General features: G+C 48.4%; 1 protein-coding gene across 3 annotated transcripts in view; it reads right to left on the bottom strand.

The window, feature by feature from the left end:
• fam189a2 (family with sequence similarity 189 member A2) overlaps window positions 1–17,882 on the bottom strand; it is an 87,647-nt gene that overhangs the window by 1,308 nt on the left and 68,457 nt on the right. For 2 of the 3 annotated variants that reach the window (XM_067983519.1, XM_067983521.1), the window contains 3 exons: window positions 8,688–8,757; window positions 7,026–7,184; window positions 2,545–2,834 (listed from right to left, as the gene is read on the bottom strand). In XM_067983519.1, coding sequence (XP_067839620.1) covers window positions 2,545–2,834; window positions 7,026–7,184; window positions 8,688–8,757 — 519 coding nt within the window. The remainder of the gene's footprint in view (window positions 1–2,544; window positions 2,835–7,025; window positions 7,185–8,687; window positions 8,758–17,882) is intronic. The other variant, XM_067983520.1, reaches the window with a different exon arrangement.

Here is a 17,882-nt window from a genome sequence, read left to right as displayed (position 1 = left end):
GGTCCAAATCATGATCTTATTCACTCTAGGCCATTTTGTTTGATAGCCATAGTGAGAAAAATATTTGAATCTCTTATTTATAAAAGAGAGACTTTCATTTATATAGCACCTTTCACGACCTCAGGACGTCCAAAAGTGCTTTACAGCCAATGAAATACTTTTGAAGTGTGGTCACTGTTGTAATGTAGGAAACGCGGCAGCCAATTTGTGCACAGCAAGATCCCACAAACAGCAACGTGATAATGACCAGATAATCTGTTTTTCTCAGTGATGTTGGTTGAGGGATAAATATTGGCCAGGACACTGGGGCGAGCTCCCCGCTCTTCTTCAAATAGTGCCCAACTGGTTTGTGCCGGTGTTTATGCTCCACATGATCCTCCTCCCACCTTACCTCATCTCACCTTATCAACATATCCTTCTATTCCTTTCTCCCTCATGTGCTTATCTAGCTACCCCTTAAATGCATTTATGCTATTTGGCTCCACTACTCCTTGTGGTAGTGAGTTCCACATTCTTAGTGCTGTAAAGCGCTTTGGGACGTCCATAAGGTCGTGAAAGATGCTATATAAATGCAAGAGTTTCTTTCGCCTTGAGTAAAGAAGTTTCTCTTGAATACCCTTTTGGATTTTTTCGCGATTATTTAATATTTCTGAACTCTAGTTTTGGACTCCCCCACAAGTGGAAACATTTTTTTCTACATCTACCCTATCAAACCCTTTCATTATCTTAAAGACCTCTATTAGGTCACCCCTCAGCCTTCTCTCTTCTAGAGAAAAGAGCCCCAGCCACAGCTTTTCCTGATATGGATATCTTCTCAGTTCTGGTATCATCCTTGTGAATCTTTTTTGCACTGTCTCCAATGCTTCTATATCCTTTCTATAATATGGAAACCAGAACTGCGCACAATACTCCAAGTGTGATTCATCTGAAAGACAGTGCGGCGCTCCCTCAGTACTAGCACAGGGAGTATCAGCCTAGATTTTATACTGAAGTGGGACTTGAACCAACAACCTTCTGACTCAGAGGCGAGTGTGCTACCCACTGAGCCACAGCTGACAGATCATAGAAACCTACAATGTCACCCTTCCCATCTTTTAAGAACATAAGAAATAGGAGCAGGTGTAGGTCATATGGCCCCTCAAGCCTGCTCTGCCATTCAGTAAGATCATGGCTGATTTTCGACCTAACTCCGCTTTCCCGCCCAATCCCCATATCCCTTGATTCCCTTAGAGTCCAAAAATCTATCGATCTCAGTCTTGAATATACTCAACGACTGAGCATCCACAGCCCTCTGGGTAGAGAATTCCAAAGATTTACAACCCTCAGAATGAAGAAATTTCTCCTCATCTCAGTCCTAAATGGCCGACCCCTTATCCTGAAACTATGCCCCCAGTTCTAGACTCTCCAGCCAGGGGAAGCAGTCTCTCATCATCTACCCTGTCAAGCCCTCTCAGAATCTTAAACGTTTCAATGATCTCATCTCTCATTCTTCTAAACTCCAGAGACTATAGGCCCATTCTGTTAATTCTGCTTGGATTTTCCTCACAGGGACCTCCGCCCACCCTCCGACACCATCATGACCCCCGGCCCAGTTTCCTGGGCAGGTTCCCTATGGGATACCCACGAGCCCCCCCCCTCCCCCCCCCCTCGCCAGCCGCACCCAGGAAATTCCAGCTAGTGCCACTGTGGCAGCAGAACAGATGGGAGGCCACTCAAAGCGACAGGAGAGCCCCTGAAGACCACAGCAAATCTTCTAGTGAAGTCCTGACCTGAGACAGGTAAGGGATTGGGTCGCAATCGAGGGAGAGGAGGTTCGCTATTGCTCCTTCTGTCTCCAGTAGGAGACTTTGCAGCCTTCCTGCCCCTATCCCCGGGGCTACTGCCAAGCTGCATCTGGAGGGGCGGTTAAGATGGGAGGGATTTGCGGTAGTAACCTGAGCCCTGCCCCAATATTATGTGGAGGGCAGTGAAGGGCAGCTTGCTAAAGGGGAGGGGGCTGACGGCCTCTCCACCTGATCTTCCCCCCTGTTTCTACCACTGTCCCAGCTAGGGCAGGATAGTGGGATAAAATGCAATCCTTTGTGTGGGGAAGTGCCTCCTGCCCATCAGCCCTGAACCTGCCTGCTACCAGTTTGTATCTATGTCCCCTAGCCCGTCAGTCATGGTTCAACTTGAAATAGTGTTCCAGATTAACCTTGTCTGTTTCACTTAGTATTGTGTATGCCTCTATAAGATCCACCTCTCATTCACCTTCTTCAAGTACCTCCCTCAGTACTGCACTGGGAGTGTCGGCCTAGATTGCGTGCTCAAGTCTCTGGAGTGGGACTTGAACCCATGACCTTGTGTCTGGGTCTTTCTGTTGCCCCCTGGCTGCTGGGTCAGACTCTACTACACCCCCTAGTTTGGCGTCATCTGCCAATCTAACCAATTTACGTTGCGTTTTTGAATCAGGGCTGCCCATGTTGATCCGATATATAGAGTGGCCCAGAAACATTAATAACACACACAGAGAAACACAGCACAACTGCAGCGAGCGCCTCTTACCTGATCAAGTATGTTGGCGCTGGCCACTGCCTCCTCCATATGTTCCTCATCAGACTGTAGCACCGATCTAATATTTTCCACAAGTTCCTGCACCTCGGGCGTCATACTGCACGATGACTGCTCCAGAAAGCTGGCCACCAGTAACTTAGTGTCCCTGTAGCTGCTGTAATCCACCAGCGACCTGGGCCTCGACCTGGGGGTTCCTGACCTGCGACCCCTTCGCAAGGTCACCACCTGCACCTCCGGCCTTTCGTCTGTTTGTGTTGCTGCTTCGCAGCTCACCACTACTTCTGATAAGAACGAAGAGAGTGGTGAGAATGTCCTGAAATAGATGCTGAACAGAAGAGGGGACAAAAATATTGGGGTGGGGGGGGGAACTGCTCAGAGTGGGTCCATTATCTGGGAGGGGGTGGCGGAAGGCAGGAATTTGGGCAGAACCCAAATCCATCAGGATTCTACCACAGGAAAGGCTGACCAGGCTGGGGCTCTTCTCTCTAGAAAAGAGAAGGCTGAGGGGTGACCTGATAGAGGTCTTTAAAATTGTGAATGGGTAGACGTAGAGAAAATGTTTCCACTTGTGGGGCGGACCAGAACTGGGGAGGGTCATAAAATATAAGATAGTCACTAATAAATCCAATAGGGAATTCACGAGAAACTTCTTTACCCAGAGAGTGGTTAGAATGTGGAACTCGCTACCACAAGGAGTAGTTGAGCCGAATAGTATAGATACATTTAAGGGGAAACTAGATAAACACATGAGGGAGAAAGGAATAGAAGGATATGCTGATAGGGTGAGATGAAAAGGGGTGGGAGGAGGCTCGTGTGGAGCATAAACACCGGCCTAGACCAGTTGGGCCGAATGGCCTGTTTTGATACTGCTGTGTCTCCCACCTGTGCATTCCCCACCCCCCCACATCCACGGACGTATCTATGGGCATTCCAGGGCTAGCTCAGGAATTGCGGCCAGTACGTTCCCCTTGGGACCTGCGCAGAGGCTACACTTACAGAGAGCAGGCATGGGTTCTGATGTAGGCCTAGTGCAGGCCCAGAAATGGTAAGAGACTAAAGTAATCAATCAGCAGAGGGGATTGATTACCTCAAGAGGTATTTGTTTCACTGTAGACTGATGATAAAAATAAAATTCAATTCTTCGACCCCTCAAAGAGCCTCAAGCTCATTGGGGTTCACACCTCTGCCACACCTCAAAAGGCAGGAACCACCTTCCCCAATTACTAAAATCAACCTGTCCCCTGGATTTGAGATCAGTCAACAACAACAACTTGCATTTATATAGCACCGTTAACGTAGTGAAACGTCCCAAGGCACTTCACAGGAGCGATTATCAAACAAAATTTGACACCGAACCTCATAAGGAGATATTAGGACAGGTGACCAAAAGCTTGGTCAAAGAGGTAGGTTTTAAGGAGCGTCTTAAAGGAGGAGAGAGAGGTCGAGACGCGGAAAGGTTTAGGGAGGGAATTCCAGAGATTAGGATCTAGGCAGCTGAAGGCATGCCCGCCAATGGTGGAGCGATGGAAATCGGGGATGCACAAGAGGCCAGAATTGGAGGAGCGCAGAGATCTCGGAGGGTTGTAGGGCTGGAGAAGGTTACAGAGATGGGGAGAGAGCGAGGCCATGGATGAGAATTTTAAAATTGAGGCGTTCCTGGACCAGGAGCCAATGTAGGTCAGCGAGCTCAGGGGTGTTGGGTGAACGAGACACGGGCCGTACTTTCAGAGAGGAGCAGGGACCCTGAAATTTCGAAGCCAAAGTTTCTCAGGATTCATCTGCAGATTATTTCTTGGTAAACTCGCAGCGGTGACATTGCAAATATTAATCCTCATGACTGCTGCTGGCAAAGAATGAACCATGAAATTAAAGTCCCCACATAAAATTAAAGTATGTTTTATTAATGAGGTACAAGGAAGTGATTTCAAGGTCGTAACCTAATCTCAGGATTCAGATGACAGTTACAAACCTCTCAAATATTAGTTTCATGGTTTCTAACATGACCTGAACCATCTCGATTAGATTATTGGCTTATGATCACTTGTGGCTAACCATTATTCTGTGCCTCAACTGGAAAGTCACTGTCTCAGGCTGAACTCGACTATTTGCAACCTTGGCATCCTATTTGACCCTGCGATAAGTTTCCGACCTCATATCCACTCATCATCTAGACTGCCTACTTCCACCTCCGTAACATCGCCCGTCTCTGCCCTTGCCTTAGCTCATCTGTTGCTGAAACCCTCATCCGTGCATTTGTTACCTCCAGACTTGACTATTCCAATGCTCTCCTGGCCAGCCTCCTATCCTCCAACCTCCATAAACTTTAGCTCATCCAAAACTCTGTTGCCCGTATCCTAACTCGCACCAAGTCATGTTCACCCATCACCCCTGTGCTTGATGACCAACATTGGCTTGGCATTACACAACACCCCAAATTTAAGATTTTCATTGTGGTGTTCAAATCTCTCCCTGGCCTCACCCCTCCCTATCTCTGTAACCTCCTCCAACCCTATAACCCTCCGCCATCTCTGGGTCCCTCCAATTCTGGTCTCTTGTGCATCCCTCACTCCCTTTATCCCACCATTGGCAGCCCTGCCTTTAGCCGTTTAGGCCCTAAGCTCTGGAATTCCCTCCCTAAACCACTTCACCTCTCTACCTCCCTTTTCTTCTTTAACAGCTTCCTTAAAAACCACTTTTTCTGTGAAGCGCCTTGGGATGTTAATCTACAACAAAGGCACTATATAAATGTAGGTTGTTGTTGATTGATGGGCTGACAGTAGTTCCACTTATCTAACTAAAGCTAATGATCAGTTTCAGAAGATAATTATGGATGAGGAAGGCCATTCAGCCCATCTTTGTTCATCCATCCAGAAAGACCCTACATTCCCCCATTACTGCATATGCTTCATTCTTAAATGATTCCAGGGTTTCTCCCTACTAACTCTTTCTGGAAGTCCATTCCATATGTTGATCACTGTACAAAGAAGAACTTCCTGATATCCATCTTAAATTTACCTTTTATTAGTTTGAACCTGTCTCCTTGTCTTACACTAACAATTTAACAAAGTACTTTTCTCAATTTACCTTTTACTTAGAATTTACATAGAATTTACAGCACAGAAATAGGCCATTCGGCCCAACTGGTCTGTGTCAGTGTTTATGCTCCACACGAGCCTCCTCCCTCCCTACTTTATCTCACCCTATCAGCATATCCTTCTATTTCTTTCTCCCTCATGTACTTATCCAGCTTCCCCTTAAATGCATCTATACTATTCGCCTCAACCGCTCCATGTTGTAGTGAGTTCCACATTCTCACCACTCTCTGGGTAAAGAAGTTTCTCCTGAATTCCCTATTGGATTTATTAATGCCTATCATATTTATGGCCCTAACAAGCTTATACACCTCTGTAAGATCATCTCTCAGATGCGTCTTTTCCAGATCGAAAAGCCTAGGTCTCTTCAGTCTTTCCTCGTGACTCGTACCTCTGACACGTGGGGCTCTTCTCTGCACTGCCTCCAGCCGTTGACTATCTCCCTTGTTTCTCGGTGATCAGTACACAGTACTGAAGACACAGTATTCATGGTACAGCCTGCCCTGGGCATTGTACACTTTGATCATATTTGTAGCAGCTTGGTTGGTTTTATGGGCATTGTTAAAGGAACACCATGTGAAAATCTAAACCCCAAACTTTAATTAATGGACAAGAAATCCTGTGAGGGCCTCCTGACCTCCCCATCAGAATTCCTGATCTGTGCAAAGCTCTTCATCAGGAGTTGACTTTTTTTTTAAGAAAGTAAATCAATCCCCATTTAGCAAAAACAAAAGCAAAATTAGCAGCTGCTGTGTGAGGCGAGACAATAAATAAATAATCAAAGAGTGAAGCCGAGCTCCTCAAGTGCAAGGATTCAGTGCTTGTGAATAAACTGCGATTGTATGAAACAACAGTCTACAGGCAATTTCAGCACAACCGGGATAACTCTGGGACTTGGGATAATAGCTGCAGGATCTTCAATTACATAGAACGTACAGCACAGAAACAGGCCATTCGGCCCAACAGGTCTATGCTGGTGTTTATGCTCCACACGAGCTTCCTCCCACCCTACTTCATCTCACCCTATCAGCATATCCTTCTATTCCTTTCTCCCTTGTGTTTATCTAGCTTCCCCTTAAATGCATCTATACTATTCTCCTCAACCACTCCTCACTAGTTCTCACTGCTAGACTTCAACTCAGGGCTCATGTCGGTTCAATGCCGAGTTGTTTAAAGAAACCAGTCGTGTTTTACAGCCAGATCGTGAAAAAAACAATATTAAAATGAGCTGTCTTGTAAAACTCCATTTTGGATTGGTGTGAAATTCACACAACCTGATACATTTATAGCGAAGATTATTTGGTGGAATGCTAGCACGTGAGAGGATACGTTGAAAGCACAAGGAACTTCTCCCTCTTTCTCTCCCGCTCCGTTTGTTACCTTCTATAACTAGATCTTGGAACAATGGGTCACTATTCGATCTCCTCAGGCTCGGCCTGCTCGACTTCCTGCATCCTACTTCAGAGCTCTGGCTTCGGGGCGGGTGCACAATGCACAATTGCAGTGGGTCAACGAGGGAGCAGCTCGGAGCATTGTTATCTGCAAAGTAACGCCAGAAATAATCACCGTGTACATCTAAAGCAGTAACTCCAGGCACATTGGTCCCTCTAGTCAATGTCAGCTGTGGCTTAGTAGGTAGCACGCTCGCCTCAGGGTCAGAAGGTTTAGGGTTCAAGCCCCACTCCAGCGACTTGAGCACAAAATCCAGACCAACACACCCAGTGCCAGTACTGAGGGGGTGCTGCCTTTCAGATGAGATGTTAAACCGAGGCCCCATCTACCCTCTTAGATGGTTGTAAAAGATCTCACGGCCGCTATTTTGAAGGGCATTGGAGTTCTCCCAGGTGTCTTGAACAGTCCCTCAACCAACATTACTAAAACAGATTATCCGTTCATTATCACATTACTGTTTGTGGGATCTTGCTGTGTGCAAATTGGCTGCAGCGTTTCCTACATTATACCCCAGCAAGGGGTCAACAGCATTAAGAACTGAAGGGAGAGGAAACTGGCAGGTATCAGACAGAGAAAAAAGAAATAAAAATAAAAATCAAGGTGACAGAAGTTAAAGTGTATCAAACTGGCAAAATCAAACACTGACCTTTTCAATTATAAGCCTATAATGGTATTCATTATTATGGCATGTTGTTAGTTTAGCAACTGTATAGCTATGAGTAGAGAACAACTTGCTAATAGAATCATACAGCACAGAAGGAGGCCATTCGGCCCATCATGCATCTGCCGGCTCTTTCAAAGAGCTATCCAATTAGTCCCACTCCCCTGCTCTTTCTCCACAGCCCTGCAAATTTTTCCCTTTCAAGGATTTATCCAATTGCCTTTTGAAAGTTACTATTGAATCTGCTTCCACCGCCCTTTCAAGCAGCGCATTCCAGATCCTAACAACTCGCTGCGTAAAAAAAAATTCTCCTCAACTATATTCATTAAGGGTGCAGAGTCGGTTCGAGCAATAGTAACTGATCCTGTTAAGTATAAAGGAGCAAATCAGTCAGCCTGGTTAAAGTTTCTTGTTATCTCCCACTTTTTATTAGAGGGTTGTGTGGGGAGAAGGTAGGAATTTAACGAACTTCTGCAAAAGCCACCGACTTAGGAACACAGGAACAGGAGGAGGCCATTCAGCCCTTCGAGCCTGTTCCGCCATTCAATTCGATCATGGCTAATCTGTGGCTTAACTCCATTTACCTGCCTTGGTTCCATAACCCTTAACACCCTTTGCCTAACAAAAATCTATCTCAGTTTTGAAATTTTCAATTGACCCCCAGACTCAACAGCTTTTTTTGGGTAAGAGAGTTCCAGATTTCCACTACCCCTTGTGTGAAGAAGTGCTGAATTACAACACCCCTGAACGGTCTAGCTCTAATTTTAAGGTTATGCTCTCTTGGCCAACATTTTCCCCTGTGTGGCTTCGTGCCAGTCACACCCTGAAGCCAAAGACTTTGAAGAGTTCCTTTGGTATTCAATTGTCCAATTGTGTTTACTGAGTGTTAGGAGAGAGGCTAGAATTGTGCAATGTGCCACAGCCTTTACCATCAGATGTTGTACACGTTGTCCGTTCAGGAACTCCATCCGTTACCTCTGCGACCAGCAAGCTTGACACCTGACAACACAAAACTGTCAAGTTAAAATAGGACATACTTAAGGTCCTCTGTAATTTCAAAACGATTTTGAAGATCAGGGACGTGGTCTAGTTTTCTCACGGCTATTTCGCACGTTGAAAGGGAAATAAACAAGCCTCAGTGGGTAGTGCTCTCGTCTCTGAGTCAGAAGGTCGTGGGTTTGAGCCCCCACTCCAGAGACTTTGAGCACAAAATCTAGCCTGACACTCCCAGTGCGGTACTGAGTGAGTGCCGCACTGTCGGAGGTGCCGTCTTTCAGATGAGACGTTAAACCTGAGGTCTGTCCTCTCAGGTGGACATAAAAGATCCCAGGGCAGTATTTCAAAGAAAAGCAGGGGAGTTCTCCCCGGTATCCTGGCCAATATTTATCCCTCAACCAACATCACTAAAACACATTATCTAGTTGCTATTTGTGGGAGCTTGCTGTGCATGAATTGGCTGCCACGTTTCCTACATTACAACAGTGATTACACTCAAAAAAGCACTTCATTGGCTGTAAAGCGCTTTGGGATACCCTGAGGTCTGGAAAGGCGCTATATAAATGCAAGTTCTTTCTTTCTTTTAAAGATGTTGGATTGCAGTATCAATAAGTCTTGACGCATAGTGCTAGGATATGGGTCTACACCTGTAATTATCCACATGGACTTCGGAAAAGACACAAAGGAAAGGCCAGGAGCATTAGTAGGCACTAAAAGGCCATATATTGTCCATCTTTAAGTGCACAGTTTCAGAGCAGCAATGCAGGGACATTTAATATTTAATATTTGTAAACTAATTTAGAAGAAATTATAATCCTGGGGAAACACTTAGAAGATATTGTCTTGTTATCCACCAGTCCATGTGACTGGCCTGTGATTTAAAGTGCACCCTGTTTAGCTCACAGTAGGGTAAAAATGTCTTTCGTCGCTATCTATAGTAATCTCATCACAGGCTGGATCTTGCTGGAGTGAGGCATCTCATGACGTGCCCCGTTAGTTAGACTTTTTCCCTCACCCTTCAGCTCAAAATGTCTTTGCCCTGTAACTAGCTGGAAGTGCGAGCTGATAACGGGCACAGCGAGGGCAACAGGGCATCTGGGACCTTAGAGAACGACGGGATCAACAGTCTATCTCCTTAATCAATGAGATTTAAGGATTGAGAAAGAAACAGAGGAACGACGGAGAAGGAGAAAGGGGGTGAATTAGAATCAAATCAGGACCAGAAAGAGAAATAAAGGGAAAGGAAGATTGGATTAAGATAGAAAAAAGAGACAGAAAGGAAAAGTTAAAAAAATTAAAAATTTTAAATTTGCCATTTTTAAAATCTCTAACAACAATTCACTACCTGCAGGAATGAGACTGAACAGTTTAAATTGTTCTCTTTCTGGGCCGGAGAGATTGATTGGCATTGCATTAACAATTATCACATCGTTAAAAAGGTACTTACGCTGTTAACTACCAGACTTAACTTTCTGCGGTGAGTTTATTGGGCGATTAAGGTGCACATCCAGCAAGTTCTTAAAAATAACGGGGAGTTTGAGGGTGAGATGCCGTTTGTGTGAAGCAAACGGTCGGAGCGGCGTAAATCGACCAGCGAATTCTAGAGATTCATAACTCACGGCGTATCTCTTCATCCCCTGAACTTACTGGCCGATTCGCACATTAATAACAGTGTGCATCGTTAACATACCGTTATTTTTCCAGCAAGTTTCTGCCCCATTCGTGTGTAAAGATTTCCTCTGAATTTCTAGCAAAATTGTAATTATTTTATTTTTAGGATGCGTTTACAGTTTCCCTGGAAAGAGGAAGTGCAGGACGTCTTATCTGTGCATTATAAACAGAAGCTCACTTGTGGTAAAGCACGTATCTTTACTGGACTGAAGGCCTGATTATTAGATTAGAGATTTCACACAGCCCTTCAAACCTCGCAGATATTGGGGGTGATTTTGACTTTGTGCGATAGTGTAAAACATGTGATAGCGAACAGGCAGCCCATTTTCCATCTCTCCCCATTTGTATTTCCATTGAAGTCATCGGGAGAGATGGGAAACAGACTGTCGACCTGCTATTGTCCGTCTTACACCATCGCACAAAGTCAAAATCTACCCCACGTTGTTTACTACAAATTAAATACTGGGACTGTAAAGATTAACGTACTGCCATGAAATGATAGCGGAAGCAGATTCAATAGTAACTTTCAAAGGGGAACTGGATAAATACTTGAAAAGGAAAAATTTGCAGGAGTGTGGGGAAAGGGCAGGGGGGAATAGGACTAATTGGACAGCTCTTTCAAAGAGTCGGCACAGGCAAGATGGGCCGAATGGCCTTCTCCTGTGCTGTATGATTCTACAATTGTTATAGCATTCTAAATGAGAAAATAAAGACAATTTATTTTGAAATTCCTGATGTTTAATGTTATTGACTTCAATGGAAATAAAAATGGGGAGAGATGTTAAATGGGCACTGATTCCCTATTACCCGTTTTACACAACAACAACTTGCATTTATATAGCGCCCTTAACGTAGTGAAATGTCCCAAGGCGCTTCACAGGAGTATTATTGAACAAAATTTGACACCAGGCCACATAAGGAGATATTAGAACAGGTGAGCAAAAGCTTGGTCAAAGAGGTAGGTTTTAAGGAGCATCTTAGAGGAGGAGAGAGAGGCGGAGAGGTTTAGGAAGGAAATTCTAGAGCTTGGGGCCTAGGCAGCTGAAGGCACGGCCGCCAATGGTGGACCGATGAAAATCGGGTGTATCGTACAAAGTCAAAATCTACTCCCATAGTATCACAAAGTCTGTTAAGGGAGCAATGGATGAGAGTTTTTTTATTACAAACTCAGGATTACCTACATCCCTGCGGATTTCACAAGCTGCCCTTGTCCTAAGGGGACTGCTTGTAGAGGAAGAATAAAATTTGGACATACAGAAGTTGGCAATAGTGCAACTCCGCCCCTTTTGTTATTGACTGAAAAAATCTTTTATTTTTAGCTCACTGACCTCAAGGAATATCGGTCACATCTATGAAATTGTTTTACTGCATTAAGTTAAAGGTTTAAGACGTCTCGGTGTAAGTTCGTCGCAAGTTGCCATTGGCGACTGTGCCCTAAGCTCTGGAATTCCCTCCCTAAACCTTTCCGCCTCTCTACCTCTCTGTCTCCTCCTTTGGATATCCTAGAGGTCGTGAAAAGCGTTACATAAATGCAAGTCTTTTCTTTCCTTAAGACGCTCCGTAAAACCTACCTCTTTGACCAAGACCTATCCTAGTATCTCCTTATGTGACTCGGTGTCAAATTTTGTCTGATAATCACTCCTGTGAGGCGCCTTGGGACGTTTTACTACGTTAAAGGCGCTATATAAATGCAAGTTGTTGTAGATGGTGGTTATTTCAACCAATCAGAGAACTCCAGCAGTACAACTGCATACACATGTGGATCCCCAGCCCTTGACTTTGCCAACCTGCACCTCTGGATTTAGGTAAGTGAGATGTCCTCCTATCGGGAAAACCAAATTGTACCAGTGGATCTCTCAGTAGCTTAGTTCAAAGAATCTTGACAATGACGGTGAATTTTTATGATGTCAAAAATGTAGCCAAGAAAGCTTACTCAGTTAAAATGCTTCCAGGATCTTTTTTTTAGTAAACTCAATCAAAAAATCTTAAGCAACAAAGGTACAAATTCTATGATTTGAGGCGTACGGGCCCATGCTCTAAGGCTCTGTTTCACCTCTCCTGGTGACCGATTACCTGCCTTCCCATAGTTGTCTCCACCATGTCCCCACCCATTAGCTTCTCCGCGCCCGCTGTTCCGCCTCACAAGCTGTACCTGCCGTGGTCTTTACTCCCGATGTCTGGCTCAGTCCCCAACTCTCTAATGGCTGCCCAGTGCAAATTGATGCCTCCCTTTGACTCCACTCGCAGCTTTGACCCTGGTCTTCAGCTTCCGGGATCAGCTTCAGAGGTCGATGTGGACTCCCCGCTCGACCCTCAGTGCTTAGCACTCGGCTTTCCCCAGTTGACCCTTAACCCTGATTACTCTATGCGCCCTCACTTAACCCTTGCCCCTGAACACTTGGCATTCCTCAGTTGACTTTTGCCCCGAGCATTTGGCCCTCTTCAGTTGAGGGGCCATGTGGCCTATTCACGCTCCTATTCCTTATGACCTCTGCCCCTGTGTACTCCGTACTTTCTGCTTCTCGTTCTAATCCTCATTTTTTAAAAATAAAACTGGACTGATTGATTAGTTTTCTGGCTTATATTTTGGCAATCGGCAGTATGTTATTCAACAATCTACTGCGACAGTTCCTAATGGCATCATTCAGTACAGTTCTCAATCCAATCCAATAGCTGTCAGTCCGACACTATTTAATATCGCTAATGGAATAATTTGCACAGGTTTTGAGAGCAAATTTTAGAGATTTATCTGTTCTATCTTACTTATTTTATTCAAGTACTTTTAGCCCAAGCTGATTTAAAAAATGCTTTCTCTCCCACCTTCTCTCATGCCCCCTGACCTCTCCCTCCCTCCTCCTTCCTTCCAGCCTTGCCTCTCACTCCGTTCATCCTCTTCCTCCTCCCCCACTCTCCCCACCACAACCCACTTCCCACTCTCTCCTCCAATTCCTCTCCGGCCCCCACTTCCACTCCCCAACCCCCATTCCCCATTCCCTCCCCTACTCTCTCCCAACTTCCACTCACGTTCTCCACTCCCCACTTTCCCACCCCCCCCCCCACACTCCCCTCCCAGCCCTCACTCCCACTCCCCAACCTCCCCACTCCCACTCTCCCCCTCCCTCCCCCACTCCCACTCCCCCTCCCTCCCCACTCCCACTCTCCTTCACTCCCACTCCCCACCCTTCCCACTCCCACTCTCCTCCTCCCTCCCCCACTCCCTCCCCACTCCCACTCTCCCCACCCCCACTCTCCCCTCCCTCCCCCACTCCCTCCACCCCCACTCTCCCCTCCCTCCCCCACTCCCTCCCCACTCCCACTCTCCCCACCCCTCCCCCACTCCCACTCCCCCTCCAAATCCCCACTCCCTCCCCACTTCCACTCTCCTTCACTCCCACTCCCCACCCTCCCCCACTCCCACTCTCTCCCTCTCTCACTCCCATTCTCCCTCTCCTCCCCCACACCTTTCCCCACTCCCCCTCCCTTTCCTCTCCCCTCCTGCACTCCCCCTCCCCCCCACTCCCACTCCCTCCCGACTCCCACTCCCTCCCCCACTCCCCCTCCCCCCACTCCCACTCCCTCCCCACTCCACTCCCTCCCCACTCCCATTCCCTAACCCACTCCCTCCCCCACTTCCACTCCCATTCCCCACTCCCTCCCCACTCCCACTCCCCACCCCACTCCCCACCCCACTCCCTCCTCATTCCCACTCCCCACCCCACTCCCCACCGCACTCGTTCCCCCACTCCCACTCCGTCCCCCAATCCCTCCCCCACTCCCCCTCCCACTCTCACTGGCACTCCCCACCCCACTCCCACTCCCTCCCCCACTCCCCACCCCACTCCCAATCCCCAGTCCCTACTTCCATTCCCACTATCATCCCCACTCCCCACCCCACTCCTTCCCCCACTCCCCGCCTCACTCCCACTCCCTCCCCACTCCCAATCCCCTCCTCCACTTCCACTCCCACTCCCCTCCCCCACTCCCACTCTCTCCCTCCCCCACTCCCACTCCCTCCCCCACTCCCACTCCCTCCCCACTCCCATTCCCTAACCCACTCCCTCCCCCACTTCCACTCCCATTCCCCACTCCCTCCCCACTCCCACTCCCCACCCCACTCCCCACCCCACTCCCTCCTCATTCCCACTCCCCACCCCACTCCCCACCGCACTCGTTCCCCCACTCCCACTCCGTCCCCCAATCCCTCCCCCACTCCCCCTCCCACTCTCACTGGCACTCCCCACCCCACTCCCACTCCCTCCCCCACTCCCCACCCCACTCCCAATCCCCAGTCCCTACTTCCATTCCCACTATCATCCCCACTCCCCACCCCACTCCTTCCCCCACTCCCCGCCTCACTCCCACTCCCTCCCCACTCCCAATCCCCTCCTCCACTTCCACTCCCACTCCCCTCCCCCACTCCCACTCTCTCCCTCCCCCACTCCCACTCCCTCCCCCACTCCCACTCCCTCCCCCACTCCCATTCCCACTCCCTCCCCCACTCCCGCTCCCTCCCCCACTCTCCCCCCCAACTCCCACTCTCACCCTTTCTCACTCCCAATTTCCCCCTCCTCCCCCACACCTTTCCCCACTCCCCCTCCCTTTCCTCTCCCCTCCTGCACTCCCCCTCCCCCCCAGCCCACTCCCACTCCCTCCCCCACTCCCCACCGCACTCCTTCCCCCACTCCCCCTCCGTCCCCCACTCCCCTCTCCCACTCCCTCCCCCCCCCACTCCCACTCCCTCCCCACGCCACTCCCACTCCCCACTCCCACTCCCACTTCCTCTTCATTCCCACTCCCCACTCCCACTCCCTCCCCGCTCCCTCCCCCACTCCCACCCCCACTCCCCACCCCCACCCCCACTCCCTACCCCCACTCCCCTCTCCCACTCCCTCCCCCACTCCCACTCTCGCCCTCTCTCACTCCCATTCTCCCCCTCCTCCCCCATACCTTTCCCCACTCCCCCTCCCTTTCCTCTCCCCTCCTGCACTCCCCCTCCCCCCACTCCCATTCCCTCCCCACTCCACTCCCTCCCCCTCCCCCACTCCCTCCCCACTCCACTCCCACTCCCCACCCCACTCCCTCCCCGCTCCCACTCCCTAACCCACTCCCTCCCCACTCCCACTCTCCTTCACTCCCACTCCCCACCCCACTCCCTCCCCCACTCCCTCCCCCACTCCCCACCCCACTCCCACTCCCTCCCCACTCCCTCCCCTACTCCCACTCCCCTCTCCCACTCCGTCCCCCACTCCCACCCCACTCCCATTCACCTCTCCCATTCCCATTCCCCTCTCACTCCCCTCTCCCACTCCCTTCCCCCACTCCCCTCCGCCACTCCCTCCCCACTCCCACAGTCTTCTCTAAGCCTATTTAACTAAGAACTACTGGTCATCTTAAATCCCCGTAGCGAGTTGCCACGGGGGATTGACTAGTAAAGGGGATAATGGATAAAAGCAACATGAGATTATTAATGTTATTATAATTATTACTCACATCTACTTTTTCACAAGAATGAGTGAACAGGGATTTCGGCTCCACATGTGTCAGTGAGCTGTGATTCCAGACAATACATCAGGAAGTGCACATGTGTGGCCTTGAACGATTCTGCACAGATTCGGGCTCATTTCCTCCTGAGGGACTTTAATAAAGTTACTTAATAATAAAGGAAAAATTCTGGCTCAGTGAACAAGTAGCTGTGTGGAGAAAGAAAGACTTGCATTTCTATAGTGCTTTTCACAACCTCAGGATGTCCTAAAGCGCCAAACAGCCAATGAAATACTTTTGAAGTGTAGTCACTGTTGTAATATAGGAAACACAGTGGCAAATTTACGCACAGCAAGATCCCACAAACAGCAATGTGATAATGACCAGATAATCTGTTTTCAGTGTTGGCAGGGGGATTAATATTGGCCAGGATACCGAGGAGAATTCCCCTGCTTTTCTTCGAAATAGTGGCTGCAGATGGCTTCAAACTCATGGGACCCAGAACACATGGGCACAAAAAGATATTTGTGGATATCTGTCCACCTAAGAGGGCAGACGGGGCCTCGGTTTAACGTCTCATCCAAAAAGATGGCACCTCCGACAGTGCAGCATTCCCTCAGTAGTAGCACTGGGAGAGTTGGCCCGGATTATGTGCTAAATCTCTGGTGTGGGGCCTGATTTTAACTTGCGGCGGGATGGACCAAGTGCTCAAGTCTCTGGAGTGGGACTCGAACCCACCCCCTCCTGACTCAGAGGCGAGAGTGCTACCAAATGAGTCGCAGCTGATTGATTTGGGACCCAACTAAATCGGGGCGGGCTCAGTTTTGATCCCTGCTCCAACCTGAGTTTGGTGAGCTCGGCTGAGGCAGTACCGGAGATAACGGCGATACCTCGAGTTCAAGAGCTAGCACCAGCACTGGCATGATGGGCCGAACAGCCACAACTCTATGCTGGCCTCCGTGACTCCTAGGCTACAAAGTGGGGAAACAAAACAAGCAGGATTCCAGCTACTGACCAATACCCTTGTGATCAGCGGATAACAGGTTTGGGCTGAGCTGTGAGCTGCCTCTGTGGGCGAATAGTCGGCCCACACTTACTGTTCACGCATGAAAAATGGACTCCCTGGTGAGGTACAAGGAGGGGACTGGTGACACTGGTGTGAGCGGAGCCCTGCATGAATTGTCACTCTCAGGATTTAAGAGGAGATAAAATTAGCGGAAAAAAACTGGATTTAAAAAAAAAATTCTCAGATGCCATTACACGCGGACGAAAGAAGCAATTTGCCCATCAATGGGGGTGGTGCGACTGCTTCCTTTCACCCCCACCTTTGCTAATCACTCTTCCTTTCTTTCCCTCGGGAAGTGACTATCCCCCAGCACGGTGAGATCGTCCTATTGTATAAGAATACAAAAGTAAAACTGGTAACAGACTCAGAACAAACCCAATCTCCAAATCAAACTGCCCCAGGACCGGAAACTATTCAATGGCAAAATGTATATCTTTTGAGTATTCATAAAAAAACAAAACAGATCAAATCAGAAAGGAAAAGGCCAGGCACCTTCAGGGAAGGAAGTGTTTTGGATGAAGTCACACCTCCCGTACTGTTTGCTGTGGGGATGTGATATGACTGTCTGGCCTGGGGCTGGGAAAGCAGACTGAGCACAAGGTTATAGCCCAGGGTATCAGTGTCACTGCCATGTGACAGCACGGCACTATAAATATCATCCGAATACAAAAATAAACCCAAACAACGGGAGCTAGCGGGGTTTATCTGAACCCAGCCCTGTTCCACTCTCTCTTTCGAGCAGGGTTCAAGCTCCCCCGGTGTCGACAGAACAAAACTTGCTGCCACCTTTAATCGAATGTGTGTCCTTCAAAAAGGAATCAAAGCTTCTCCTGATCTCTGGCCATATTTCCTGCTGGACGCTGTATAAAGAACAGAAGGAATTTGCATTTATATAGCGCCTTTCACGACC

This window comes from Heptranchias perlo, chromosome 4 (genome assembly GCF_035084215.1).
Source record: "Heptranchias perlo isolate sHepPer1 chromosome 4, sHepPer1.hap1, whole genome shotgun sequence".
NCBI classification, from domain to species: Eukaryota; Metazoa; Chordata; class Chondrichthyes; order Hexanchiformes; family Hexanchidae; genus Heptranchias; species Heptranchias perlo.
The sequence above is the reverse complement of the archived record's forward strand: the minus strand, read 5'-3'. Positions and strand labels throughout refer to the sequence as shown.